At 39.2% G+C, this 13,292-nt stretch overlaps 1 protein-coding gene across 1 annotated transcript in view; it reads right to left on the reverse strand.

The window, feature by feature from the left end:
• The window catches only part of PDE4B (phosphodiesterase 4B), a 300,133-nt gene extending 290,567 nt beyond the window's left edge, over nucleotides 1-9,566 (reverse strand). The window contains exon 1 of the mRNA XM_038414110.2: nucleotides 9,043-9,566. Within this exon, the coding sequence (XP_038270038.1) occupies nucleotides 9,043-9,278 (236 nt within the window). The 5' untranslated portion in view covers nucleotides 9,279-9,566. The remainder of the gene's footprint in view (nucleotides 1-9,042) is intronic.
• Nucleotides 9,567-13,292: the final 3,726 nt, after the last annotated feature.

Raw genomic sequence — 13,292 nt, forward strand, 5'->3', positions numbered from 1 at the left:
GTGGCCAAGTCTCTTCTTTATATTCATCCTCCTCAATTCTACAGCTTCTGGCATGAAACACCTAATTGTCTCAACTAAGTCACACCACAGTATACAAGTGCACTTACCATAAGAGGCTAGTACATTGTTCAGCATGAAAGAGGTTAATTCCTTTACTATAATAAACCAAGCAACAGAGATTCACTGTTTCCCCCCACAGCATATTCATATATAATTATTTAAAACCTCATACACCCCACAGCAATAAACTATTTTTAATATTGAGAGATCAAAAAAGCTTGAGCAAGTTAAAAATGCTTTTTCTTTCATTGGGAAGAGGTAGGGAATTGTATCTGATCAGATGAGTGAAAGAGGAAATTCAATGTATACATATTTTGCTGTAAAATAAAAAAAATTTCATATTAACAAATTGAATGTGGGCAGATATAAAAAGACAATATTTTCCCCAAAGATACTTTCACCGCCTGCCACACCAGACACCATATAGACTTTACTATATGTATGGGCAATGATTCCTGTAGTGCAGAATTATCTACAGCTAATTCATGATTACAGCTAATACCAAATATTGACTCCAATTATTTAATAATGGCTATATTCTCACATTATAATCAACACAGAAACCCACACACTTTAAGCATTGTCTGTTGACTAACAGAACACTATTTTCTGTAGGACAGAAAGGAGTATATTATAAGGGCAAGGAATGTATTATAACATGTAATACATACTATGGCTCCATGTCTTCACTCTGGACAATGATTCCCAACACTTATTCGAATAATATCATACCTGGAACAGGCTCATACTGAACTGTGCAAGGAACGGATTCACATTTCATAACTAACAACACACCATTCATGTACTCCTCCACACTGAACTTCAGTTTGACTGTAATCTTGGTGTTATTATATCTGACTCTGAAATCCCCTCCTCCTTCAATTCTCCCATGTTTGCAAATCTGCCTATCACCATCGTTGCAGCATTGTCTGTGCATGACACTGCCTCAATCCACCTCTGCAGAAATCACTATCCACATCCTTAATCCCTCTCCTCTTGTTTATTGCAACACCCTCATACCCTAATAATTACAGAATTATATTGTGCTGGATTTGTTCATGAACTGCAACTATATCACAAATTATCAGAGTACTCCAATAGGGAAAAATTTACATCTGTTTCTACAGACAAGACAATACAAAACCATTCAGTTTCATATAACATCCTTCACATCAAGTATCACAAGATACTTTCAAGAAACACAGGTATATCAAAGACAATGGTTTACAGTGTTAATTGCTGTGACTCAGATATGCAGAAAATGAAAAAATGCACAAAGATTAAGTACAAAAAAGGGACCAGAGAACTGACAATTACAGATTTGCATTGAAAGCTAATCTACATTGCATAAATTATGGTGACAGATTCACTGCACTTTATCAGTCTGTACTGGCAACTCAAATGGATGAGAAAATTTGTACTTACTGGAGAGAGACACCATATACAATTCTGTGGCCAGCATACACAATATTTGGTGACATAGCGTAAGCATTTTATTTAATTTCAACTGTTCCTCAGTCACAGAGGTGTGCACAATGGGGGGGAGGGGCGCAAGCAGGGGCACAGCCCCTCCCCAATAATCAGCAGGGTCACAGAGCTCCTCCGGCCCCAGCGCTGGAGGAGCTCGAGGTCTCTCCCCGCCATGGCAATGGGGCCAGAGGAACTCGCTCTCTGTCAGTGCTGGCCATGGCCACAGGCTGGAGAATCTTTCTGCCACCACCAGAGCCCCAAGGCTGGAGAATCAATCTGTCCCTGCCACAACCTTGGAGCTAGCAGAGCTGCCCCCCACCTTTTGCTATAATGGTTATAACGGCCAAATGGCTTGGATCCGCATGGGGTCGTTATAGTGAGGGTGTACAGTATTTCCTCATAACATCATGAGGATAACGTGCCCCTCCAAAAGTGGGCAAATTTAAATTCCTGCCCATGCCCCTGCTTAGTCAGTAATACCTTTCAAATAAAATCAAAAACTTCTTTAAGAAACCATTTTTCATGTTGTCTAAATGGTTAAATATACGACTGGAAGTCAGAAGCTCAGTTACTGTGTCAATATGTGTCCACAGTAAACCACTTAATCTTTGTGTCTCCGTTTACAACTCTGTAAAAGTGGTAATATTTATTGCACACTTAAAAGGTTTGTTCTGATTTAGAGATATAAATTCCAGCAATATTCTCTATACTTAAAATGAGAAATGTCTCTAGAACCACTAATATCCCTAGGACTGGAAGGAGTGTTTTAAATGCACCCACCATACTTGCCTCACAGGGATGAATTGAAGCTTAATTAATGAATTTTTAAAACCAAACTGAGGTCCTCAGATGAAAGGCTCTTTAAGATGTGTCATGTATTGTTATCAATCCTCATCATCTATTAATAATCTAGTTTTCAAATTTAGATTTTTTTTTCCAGTGAATGCCATTCTTTCATTAGCTTGGGGAGGAGGAGATACATAAGTAGTGGAAAATACATACTTAAATCCCTGTGCTTTTTTGCAAGAATAGATCCCTCTCAGTGTACATCAGAGAAATATTTATGCCCATCAAAATCACGAACAACAGAGCTCCATGCTTTGTATTTTGTCTCTTTAATAGCTGTAGAATACTTTACAAAGCATTTACACTCGCAAATATTCTGCTTCAATTGTGACAGGGTCTTTTACCCGCTTTAAGTGGCTGGGGGCAGGGGGAAATCTCTCCCTTCATGCCCCCACCAATATAGGTAGGGTTCTTAGGAAAACTTATTCTTAGGAAACAGGCAAAAAATGGGTTTCAGGATTTACTGCCATCCCCATTTCTGCTAAATTTTTCTTGTTTATAGACCCTTAAAACCAAAGCTACTGAAGAGGAAGGGGGGGAGGGAAATCATCTTCCTACCTTCATGCCCTTAGGGATTTGCAATTTATTTAAGTAGTCTTTGTTCCAGAAATTCTTCCTGATAGATATGTGAGGGAATATAGACTTCTGAAAGGCAACTGACTTGGTATGGCACGACATTTCAATTAAAAAACTAGAATGATACAAAATTAACATGGTACACATGAAATGGATTAAAAAACGGCTCACTGACTACTCTCAAATGTAACTATGCATAACGAATCTTCATTGAAAGTGTGTTTCTAGTAGAGTCCCTCAGGGATCAGTTCTTTACCCTGCACTTGAATATTTTCATCAGTGACCTGGAGGAAAGCATAAAATCATCCCTGATAAAAATTTGCAGACGATATAAATACTGTGGGACTGATGAATAATGAAGCAGACAAGTCTCTGATACAGAGTGATCTGCATAACTTGGTAAGCTGGGCACAAGGAAACAATGTGTGTTTCAGTATGGTGAAATGTGAACTCGTACATCAAGGAACAAAGAATGCAGGCCATATTTACAGAATGGAGGATTCTATTCTGGGAAGCAGTGACTCTGAAAAGGACTTGGAGGTCATGGTGGGTAATCAGCTAAACAGGAGCTTTCAATGTGACACCAAAAGGACCGATATGATCCTTAGATGGATAAACAGGGAACAGTTATATTACTTCTGTATTTGTCACTTGTGTGACCACTGCTGGGATATTGTATGATGCCCTCAGTTCAGGAAGGATGTTGATCAAATGGAATGGGTACACAGAAGAGCCACGAGAATGGTTAAAAGATTGGAAAACAAGCCTTATAATGAAAAACTCAAGGATCTCAATCTAGTTAGCTTATCCAAGAGAAGGTTCATGGGTGACTTGATCACAATCTGCAACTACCTGGAACAAAAGTCCGATAATGGGCTCTTAAATCTTGCAGAGAAAAATGTAACATGATCCAATGGCTGGAATTTGAAGCTAGACAAATTCAGACTGGAAATAAGGTGCAAACTAATAGTTATGGTAATTAACCACAGGAACAATATATTAGGGATTATAGTAGATTCTCCATCCCCGGCAATTTTTAAGTCAAGGCTGAATGTTTTTCTAAAAGATATGCTCCAGTTCAAACAGGAATTAATTCAAGGAAGCCTTGTTATGTTATGTTATACAGGAGGTTAGAGTAGATGATCACAGTGGTCCCTTCTGGCCTTAGAATTTATGAGGCATGAGTGAAGAATATATAGTATGCCGGATACCCTTCTCCTCTTAATTTTGACACAATATTATCTTTCCGCCCCCTCACTCTGTTTTTCCTGTCTCAATAGAGACTTTAACACTGCAGTATGCCTGCATGTCAGCCAAAGTTCAGAGGAGAAATGGGAAAAGTCAAATGAGGAAGCAGCAGCAGCTTCCTCACTCGCTCCAGTTTGATCAAAAAAAGCCTAAGAAGCAGCCAGCTGCTCCCTGAAGAATGCAAACAGGTATATGGACCAGACTACATGGAGCTAACAAACAAGTTTGGTGTTCAGCAGTTAAAAGAACCGAGGCAATATTCTACTACTGTTGTATAGCAAGCTTGAAACAACAGCCTAAAGCCATAATGTATTGGAGCTTCAGGGAGACAAGTTATGCTGAGATACTAGTCCAGTATTGTCTCAAGAGCAGAAGACATAGGTCCCAATTTTCTCCTCAGCAAAGGGAGAGGTCAATATAATGGCAGATATTCCCTACTCCAGAAGCTTCGAAACTGTGAGGCAACTTCTCCCTCTAGCATCATCCACCACTCCCTGGAATCCCATGAAAGCTTCTCCACTGAAGCTTTGTGGGGATTGAGGGCCCATGCCATGGTATCAGGAAGGAGAGGCTGATGGAGGGGGAAATTTGCATCCCCAACATACTCGATTTCTTAGGGGTAAGGTATCAGCAACTAAGTTGTTTTTATAATGGGCACAGCTACACTTAAAATGCTGCATTGGCACTGCTGCAGCTGCATCACTGTAGCTCTTTAATGAAGATGCCCCATGCCGACTGGAAAGAGCTTTCCCATCAGAAGAGTTAATCCACCTCCCCAAGAGGCAGTAGCTATGTTGACGAAGCCCTCCCACCAACACAGTTCTGTCTACACAGGGATTAGGTCAGTATAACTCTGCCGCTTAAGGGTGTGGATTTTTCATACCCCTGAGCAATGTAGTTACATTAATATAGGTCTGTAGTGTAGACCAGACCAATGTTGTTTTAACTACAGCTTCCTCAGAGAGGGGATTATTTTTTAAAAAAAATTGTTTTATACAAGTGTAGACAGCTTTCCCAATAATGAGGCTCCTCCAGCAAAAGCAATGACCATCTTCAAGAGTGGTAAGTGAACCTTGGTCATGGGTTCTAACATGGCCACTGTCCATGCAACAGAAATGAAAGTGATTTGCTTTCTTCTTGCCCTCTTTTCGCTGCATCACAAAGACACACCAGCAAAATATTTTGAGGCACCTGATTATAGAATAAGTACCATTTCCTATGGTTTTAGGAGGCACTCTTTTGGACTTAATGGGATACAATAGGTTGGGAGAAGGGATGGTCCAATGATTAGGGGACCGGCCTGAGACTCAGGAGATCTGGGCTCAATTCCCCACTTTGTTATAGACTTCCTGTGTCACCATGGGCAACCCATGTAGCTTCCCAGTGCCTCGGTTCCCCTTCTCTAAAATGGAGATAGCAGTACTGCCCTACCTCAGATAAGTTTTGATAGGATAACAGTATTGCCAACCTCAAAAGATTCACACATAATGAGTCAGACCTTAAAAAAAAAAATCACAAAACGTTTAAAAAAAACAAAAAAACCTGAAACTAGTGGGCAGCCTATAACTACTTGAGGCTTTTTAATTGACTACAGAAACAATTTTATGAGAACTGCCTCTTATCCTCAGCCATAATCAGTCCATTAGAGTTGAGCTTTTAAAAGCAACACTTCAATTCTAGTGGGTTGGAACTAGACAAGTCTTTACTATTTGGTTTCACCAGTGTAGACTGTGCTCATTTAGCAAGGCAACATGTGACATATGCCGCAAGCTTTGATATGCCTACAGTAGATTGTACAACTTCAGGTCATTAGAAAGATCAGTAGTTGTTCACTAGGCTTGGAACAAATTCAAATGCTATCACTTTATCATACCATACCAATTAACTGGTTAAATTCCAGAACTGGAAATTATTTTGTAATCAAAACAGGCTGTATTTTCAAAAATTAAAGACAGCATAGGATTTATAATTTACCATACAGTATATTTTTAAAATATAAAGAAATATTTTCATTTCAGTTATGGCATATTCACCTCTAGAAGAATCCTCCGTCTGACAGAAAAAATTAAAGTATACATTTCTCAGTACACTTTATCTCTCACATTGTATTTTCTTCATTTAGTACATATTTGGTCTAAAAGAAAGATGGATGTCTCAAAAATATCTAAAGCGCCACTGTGCTTTCAGATAATATGGTCCCTGCACTCTATGACATTAAAATGTAAAGTAAACAGAAAGAAATAAAAATATTAGCCAAAATGAGGGAGAAAATTGCAAAAACATGTTAGAAAAAATCAGTTCATTTCAGTTCATTAAAAAGGTAAGGCTCATCACACAGCACAGCTGCGGATTATGCATTAAGAGATAGGGGAAGTGACCCAGGTCATATAAATATTATTAAAGAACTATTTAAAAAGTCTTGAGGACAAATATTTAAATAAAACTCTGTTAGAAACTACAGTGTGGTAGAGAGAGTATCTTTTGTATTTTTTGTACAAGGAGGGCCCAATTCTGCCACCCTCACAGGCTGAAAAGGGCTTTACTCCTACAGTAGTGCCATTGACATCAACAATACTGCTCAGTGTGAATAAGGATGTCAGAATCAGGTACTTAGAGAATAAAATTTTTTTTAGACCTTCTACTATGAAAGATATAGGTTACAAGATATTTAATGCTGTATATATTGATCTTCCCTGTATACTGATCTTGCAGATCTTCGGGGGGGGGGGGAGAAAGAGAGAGGAAACTGAGGAAATTTATTCTAAACAAAGAAAGCAAACAAGATATACAAACCAATAGTTCCCTATTTGGCAAGTATATGCAACACAGTTGCATAAAAATTCCAATGTAATTTCAGAAAAAAGTTAATCTAAAAATTCAATAGTTCACTTTAATTTCAGTTGTTTCCTTTCATTTTGTAATCTGCTCAATAAAATTGAGAGTACGTACTGTTTGCTAGGGGTGGTGGGGTGTATTATATTATATATATATATATATACACACACACACACACACACACACACACACACACACACACAAAACCTACAATACATTACATTCTGGGATAGATGGTTTTCTTGTATTTCTAATATTAAACTTAGTATATGAGGGAAAAAATGTATATTATGTTCATCACCACTACATTGTAAAAACCACAAAATTCAACAAGTATGGTTACTTTTTAAAAAAAATCTGGAATAAGAAAAACCCCAAAACGTACAGACAAATGAAGACACTTAATTTCCATCTGTCCACGTTTAAAAATATATTATGATTAAATATGCCAGGTTTAATTAAACCTTACATATGTCTAATCATGAGCTTAATCTGATTATACCCCCAAACACCCACAGAAGTACCACTCTTCACAGTATATGTTCTCCCACTCCACCCGGCCCCACATCAGCATGTATTGAGAAATTAACATCCCATTGTTCCCATAATGAGAAGATAGGGCAGACATTCAAGGGAATTCATGTATACAGACCTAGACACTACTGGCTAATAACCAATTAAAGGGCTAAATGAAGCTCAAGGCCATACTAAAGTTATTATACCAGTTTGGGTGCCATAATATTCTTTATAAAAAGAGATGCCCCATTCCAGAACTATGAATTAGAATAAAAGACTATGTTACAAGTTCATAAAAAAATTACATAATAAATTTGGTATTCCTGTAGGTATTATCAGTATTTTTTCTTAAAAATTTCTTATAGATCTAGAGCCAGAACAACTATTACAGCTGCTAATTTGCTATCAACAAATATCTAAGGCAAAGGAGGTTTAGTGCTTCATTTGAGAAAGTTCTTGCTTAAATGCAGCTTTGACCTTTTTCCAGCACAACTCAAACACCATTTTAAGAACAACATTCTATATTATGAAAGGAGGAACATACAAAGGGTAAATTATTTTTTGGTTTATTAAAATGTCTGGTCCTTACAAATATATATGGGGTTCCCTCGTGCTCTCTTTCCTTCTCCGATTCAGTTCATAGAAAGGGAAGTTAATGATTGTGGCTGTTTGCGAGTGTGTTATACAAACATGCATGTTATTAAAAGTTTGGAAATTTGGCTCTAGTAGTTGACTACAGTATGTTTATATTAAAAAAAAGTTTTGTATCCATAAACCACACACAATGAATTTAGGAGAGAAAATATGAACCACTCGAAATATGAGCCACTCTCTCTTTTGTTAATCCTTTATGACTTGATTTACCTGGCTTAATACAGCAATTCCCTTTATATTTTCACCAAGTGGCAATAAGCTTCAGCTCAAAATCAACTGTAACAGCATGCAAATTGCTGACTGCCCAAAAATGGTCAATTTAAAACATGAATCTTAGCTACAACCTTCTTTTAAAAGGAGGCTGAAAGGCGGCACAACATTTTTACCAAATAAAAATAGTGAAAAGCCACTCAGTAAAGTTATAGCCTTTACCAGCATTTAAGCCTGACAGTAGCATAGCAAAAACGACCCAGTCTATGTTCTACTGTTACCTGCAATCAGAGTCGATATAGAAAGAAAAAGCATTTCAAAGATTCCTCTGAAAGAAATTCAGATGCTTTGCCTACAATATGTCTATGAAAGTTCCTGGGTGCCTGTTTTATTCAATGAAGATTAACTACAGATGCATGCATTATAGGCTGTACGTATTCTGGAGAACAGAAGCTGAATGACAATTGTACAGGCACTGCATTGTACGTATTTCAGCTGCCCTCTGTTCTGTTCATTTCACACTTGCAGCAAGTATTATGAATGGATCTCAGCTTATTTTTCAGCGTTAAAAACATAGCCGCACATGCACTGCCTTGTAAAGACGAATAGATATCAAACAGACCTTACCATGTATGCGCCACTGTGAAGCGACGGCGTTGACGGATGCTTTTATTTACCAGCAACTTTCTGAAAAAGCATGGAGAGTTCCTTGGAGAGCTGCGAGGTGAAATTTTTGGAGACGTGGGTCTGTTCCCTGGCAGTTTGGGAAGCTCAAGTTCTAAATGCATTTGTTCTTTGAAAGTCTTTATGTAGATATCTGACTCTGGAGCAGCAAGTTCCCTAGAAGAATCTTTTGCTGTCATAGCTTGGATGTTGTGTTAGCTTTCACCATTCAAAAAACATAAAAAACACATCACAGAGACATTGCTTCAGATTCAAATGCTGATAGATTGGCAAAGCCTAGCTCTGTCATTCACAAGGCTGAGTCCCAAATGGAAAAGCTGCCTAAAACAGCAGCAGCCTAAATCGAAGAATGCTTTATCAGACAGAGCTTTATCAGCCCAGCTTTCCCTCTGAAAATGCGCCAAAGTGCTTTCTGTGTCAGTAGCCTCCTTGTGGATGTGGCTTGTCTGCAAGCTACACACTGACACTCACTGAATTCATTCAGCTGAACATACCAGCTTATGAAAAATTCATAAGAACTCCCTCCCGATCAATCCTTTTAATAAAATACTTCATCAAGAAAAAATACTAGATTTGTCTGCATATACTAAGAAAATAAAGCTGTTTACAGACATATTACAAAACAATGTAACCTGGTTCATTCAGGCTCAACATAAAAAAGATCTTCATTCAGAATTATTTGTGTAACCCACACTGCAGTAGCTCCACCCATGACATGCTTATTGGCTCAATATTGTTTTGACAACTGGACTCTATTCAGCCCTTCCTTATACTGTGTATGTGTCAGATTTTCATGACATTTTGAAGAGGGTTCTAACACAGTTACAGTGTAACATGCTAATCTGTGTGCTCCCAAGCAGCCTCTGTACACATCCTAAGGGTCCCTGATGAAGACTTTTCTGAACCAAACCAATGCTAGCATGAGTGCATAATTTGCAAGAGGGAAAGGTGGGGAAGGGAAAAAATGCGAGTGGCAACCTAGCAAGAAACCAACAACAACAACAAAAGCTACTCATTATTACCTGAAACTTTGGTAAAATCTGCAAGAATGTGCATCCTATAGTTGGAGTAGCAGTTCTCATTGCTATTATAGAGGACTGTAATGGCCGAGTAGGAGCAAAACAAAAACAAAAACCTTTATGGCAGTGAAAGCCCACATATCTGAAACAGAACTAAGAGCACTGGGATGGTCAGCAAAGGGTGACAAAGGAGATGGCTAATGCGGATGGTTGAGAAATCTGTCAATTCCACTGGAGCAGGAGGAAATTAATTTAAACCTGAACTTTTATTTTAAAGAAAGAATGTTCTTTATGGATTTTTTTTAAGATGAGCTAGTATTGTGAAATTTAATTATAAAATAGAATCATAGAAAGATAGAACTGGAAGGGACCTTGATAAGTCACCTAGTTCAGTCCCCTGCACAGAGACAGGACTAAGTATTATCTAGTGCAGCAGTTCTCAAACTTTAGGAAACTGGGACCCCATTTTGATTTAAAAATTTTCACAGATCCCCCCAAGCCACCCGCTCAGCCCAAGGGCCAACGCCCACCCCACCCCACCTCTTCCCTGACTCTTTCCACCCCCTCCCCAGGGAATACCAATCCCCGCTCCTCTCCCTCCCAGCGCCTCCTGCACTCAGCTGAACACCTCTTCTGTGACATGCAGGAAGCACTGGGAAGGAAGGGGAGTTGTTACTCTGGAACGGTGGTAGGCAAAAAATGGGTGGGATGGTAGTATTAGGATTTCTGGGCATGTTGTGCTTATTCACACTGCATTTTGGTTTGTCTTGGCTTTAGGTGTACATGGGGCCAACTTTTACATATAAAAGGCAACAGATTCCAGGCAAGGAGTTTAGAGGGAAGATTATCTTGTCTTTCTGTAAATTAGAGTTGTTGGTAGTTGGAATGGAATATTAATGGCTGGGAAATAGCTAAGAACATCCTCCATATTTAAGCAGGAGAAGATGGCCCTTTAAATAGGAAAAAAGTTATTTCCTAGATTATGTGAAAAGTGAAGAAGGGAAAGATAGCCCATATCAAGCCAGACCTAGGTGGAAGTATTCTGGCCTCTCAATAGAAGTTGAATAAAGCTGCTAACATATCAATTACAGAACACACCATCTTAACCTCAGGGTCTTACATAGCTCTTTTCATCCATAGATCTCAAAACATTTTACAGAAGTGGGTAAGTCTTATTTAGCTTCATTTTTCTGATGGGGAAATTGAAACAGAAGTTAAGTGACTTGCCCAAGGTCTCACAGCAGGTCAATGGCCAAGTTGGGAGAAGGACCCAGGTCTCCCAACCTTTAGTCCACTATATCACTGTTTGCTTTCATTTCTATTTCTTGTCATAATCATCAATAACATTGCTTGGTTAACGCTAATGTAATGTTCACTGTGATGCATATAGACCCAAGACCTTTTCTTCCAGTATTAGCATTGTGGTTTAAGTTGGGGAAAGGTGTACAACATGAAGAGTTATAAACTCAAAAGGAGGAAGGGCAGGAACCTCCAAAAAAAAAAAAATCACTAAATTTCATAGAATCTCAGGGTTGGAAGGGACCTCAGGAGGTCATCTTGTCCAACCTCCTGCCCAAAGCAGGACCAATCCCAATTTTTGCCCCAAATCCCTAAATGGCCCCCTCAAGGTTTGAACTCACAACCCTGGGTTTAGCAGGCCAATGCTCAAACCACTAAGCTATCCCTCCCCCCCATCTCTCTCTTCAGTACAGTTCTTCAGGCCTAAAACCTGCTGGCACCCTCCACATAGTGGGAATGGACCAGAAAGCAGAAATACAGTAGAGAGCTTATCTCAATTGTTGCTATTCTATTTCCCTTTCCACCTGAACAAAGGAAGAAAAGACCTGTCTGCTCCCCTTCTAAAAGAGGGGATAATGAGATACTATGTTTCTAGACTCTCACCCCAGTGAAATAAAGGGAAACATTTAATCCTTTCAGAACATCAGGTGTTAATCAGCTGTTACACTACTCTTTACTTTGCCAGCATTGACAGATAAAAGACCAAAAAAAACCCTAAGAATTATTCCAACCGATTAATAAAATTCATGCAGATGCTTAATCTGAGCAAAATTTCAGGGATATTCTCTAACACATGATGAGGCAAAACAACCTATAGAGATAGTAACACTAAAAACTCATTTAAAAGAATGTATGTGGCAGTTTAAATTAATATTGCCAAACAAATGCAAAATCCTTTAATAAAAATATATAAAAGCAGAGAGAGAGCATGGGGATTATACAGCAGCTCAGAACACACTGCAAGAAAGAAAACTATGAAGCACAGAATAGATAAATATGAGGAGGTTACTTACCTGTAACTGGAGGTTCTTCGAAATGTGTTGACCCTATCTGTATTCCACTGAGATTTTACTCATGTGCGCCATGCATCTGAAGCTGGACAATTTGGAAGTAGTAGCGTCCATTGGTCTGTGCATGCACTCTTCACCTCATGGATTTCATCCGAGGTGATGAAGGGGGGGGAAGACTGACTACTTCTCCAGTCCTTCTCCACTGCAAATCAAACAGATCCACAGCAGAGGGGAAGGAGGGTGGGAAGCGGAATACAGATAGGGACCACACATCTCAAAGAACTTCCAGTAATAGGTAAGTAACCTCCTCTTCTTCTTAGAGTGATGGTCCCTATTGTATTCCACTGAGTGTGATTAACAAGCAGTACCTTGGATGGGATGGTTGAATGGAGGACAGTCGTGTCGAATGAGGCATCCATCACAGAGTCCTGCACCAAACCGTAGCTGCCCTACATATGTCTGAAAGTGGCCCACGTATGTGCGGGCTGCCATGTGGCCAAGGAGAGATAAGGAAGTCCTGACTAGGACAGATGAACTGTTGACTACTGGGTGATGAGTTCCTGTAGAGCCTGGAACCTGTCCCTTAATAGGTAAGCTTGTTACCAAGTTGATGGAGGCCCCTATGAAGTCTAGGAACCGTGAGAGAATCAAAGTTGATTTTTCAACATTTCATCCCTGGAAGTCAGCTTCAAGGAGTCTGAGCAACATGGAAGTCAAGATTCCAGCTCTGTCTCTGGATTGTGCTACTAGAAGCCAGTCACCAAGATAGGCAATGGAGGTGGGCTGCTATGACAGAGAAAACTTTGGAGAAGTCCCAAAGAGTAGAGGTGAGTCCAAATAGTAGGACCCTGTACTGAAAATGCTG

This window comes from Dermochelys coriacea, chromosome 8 (genome assembly GCF_009764565.3).
Source record: "Dermochelys coriacea isolate rDerCor1 chromosome 8, rDerCor1.pri.v4, whole genome shotgun sequence".
In the NCBI taxonomy this organism is placed as follows: Eukaryota; Metazoa; Chordata; order Testudines; family Dermochelyidae; genus Dermochelys; species Dermochelys coriacea.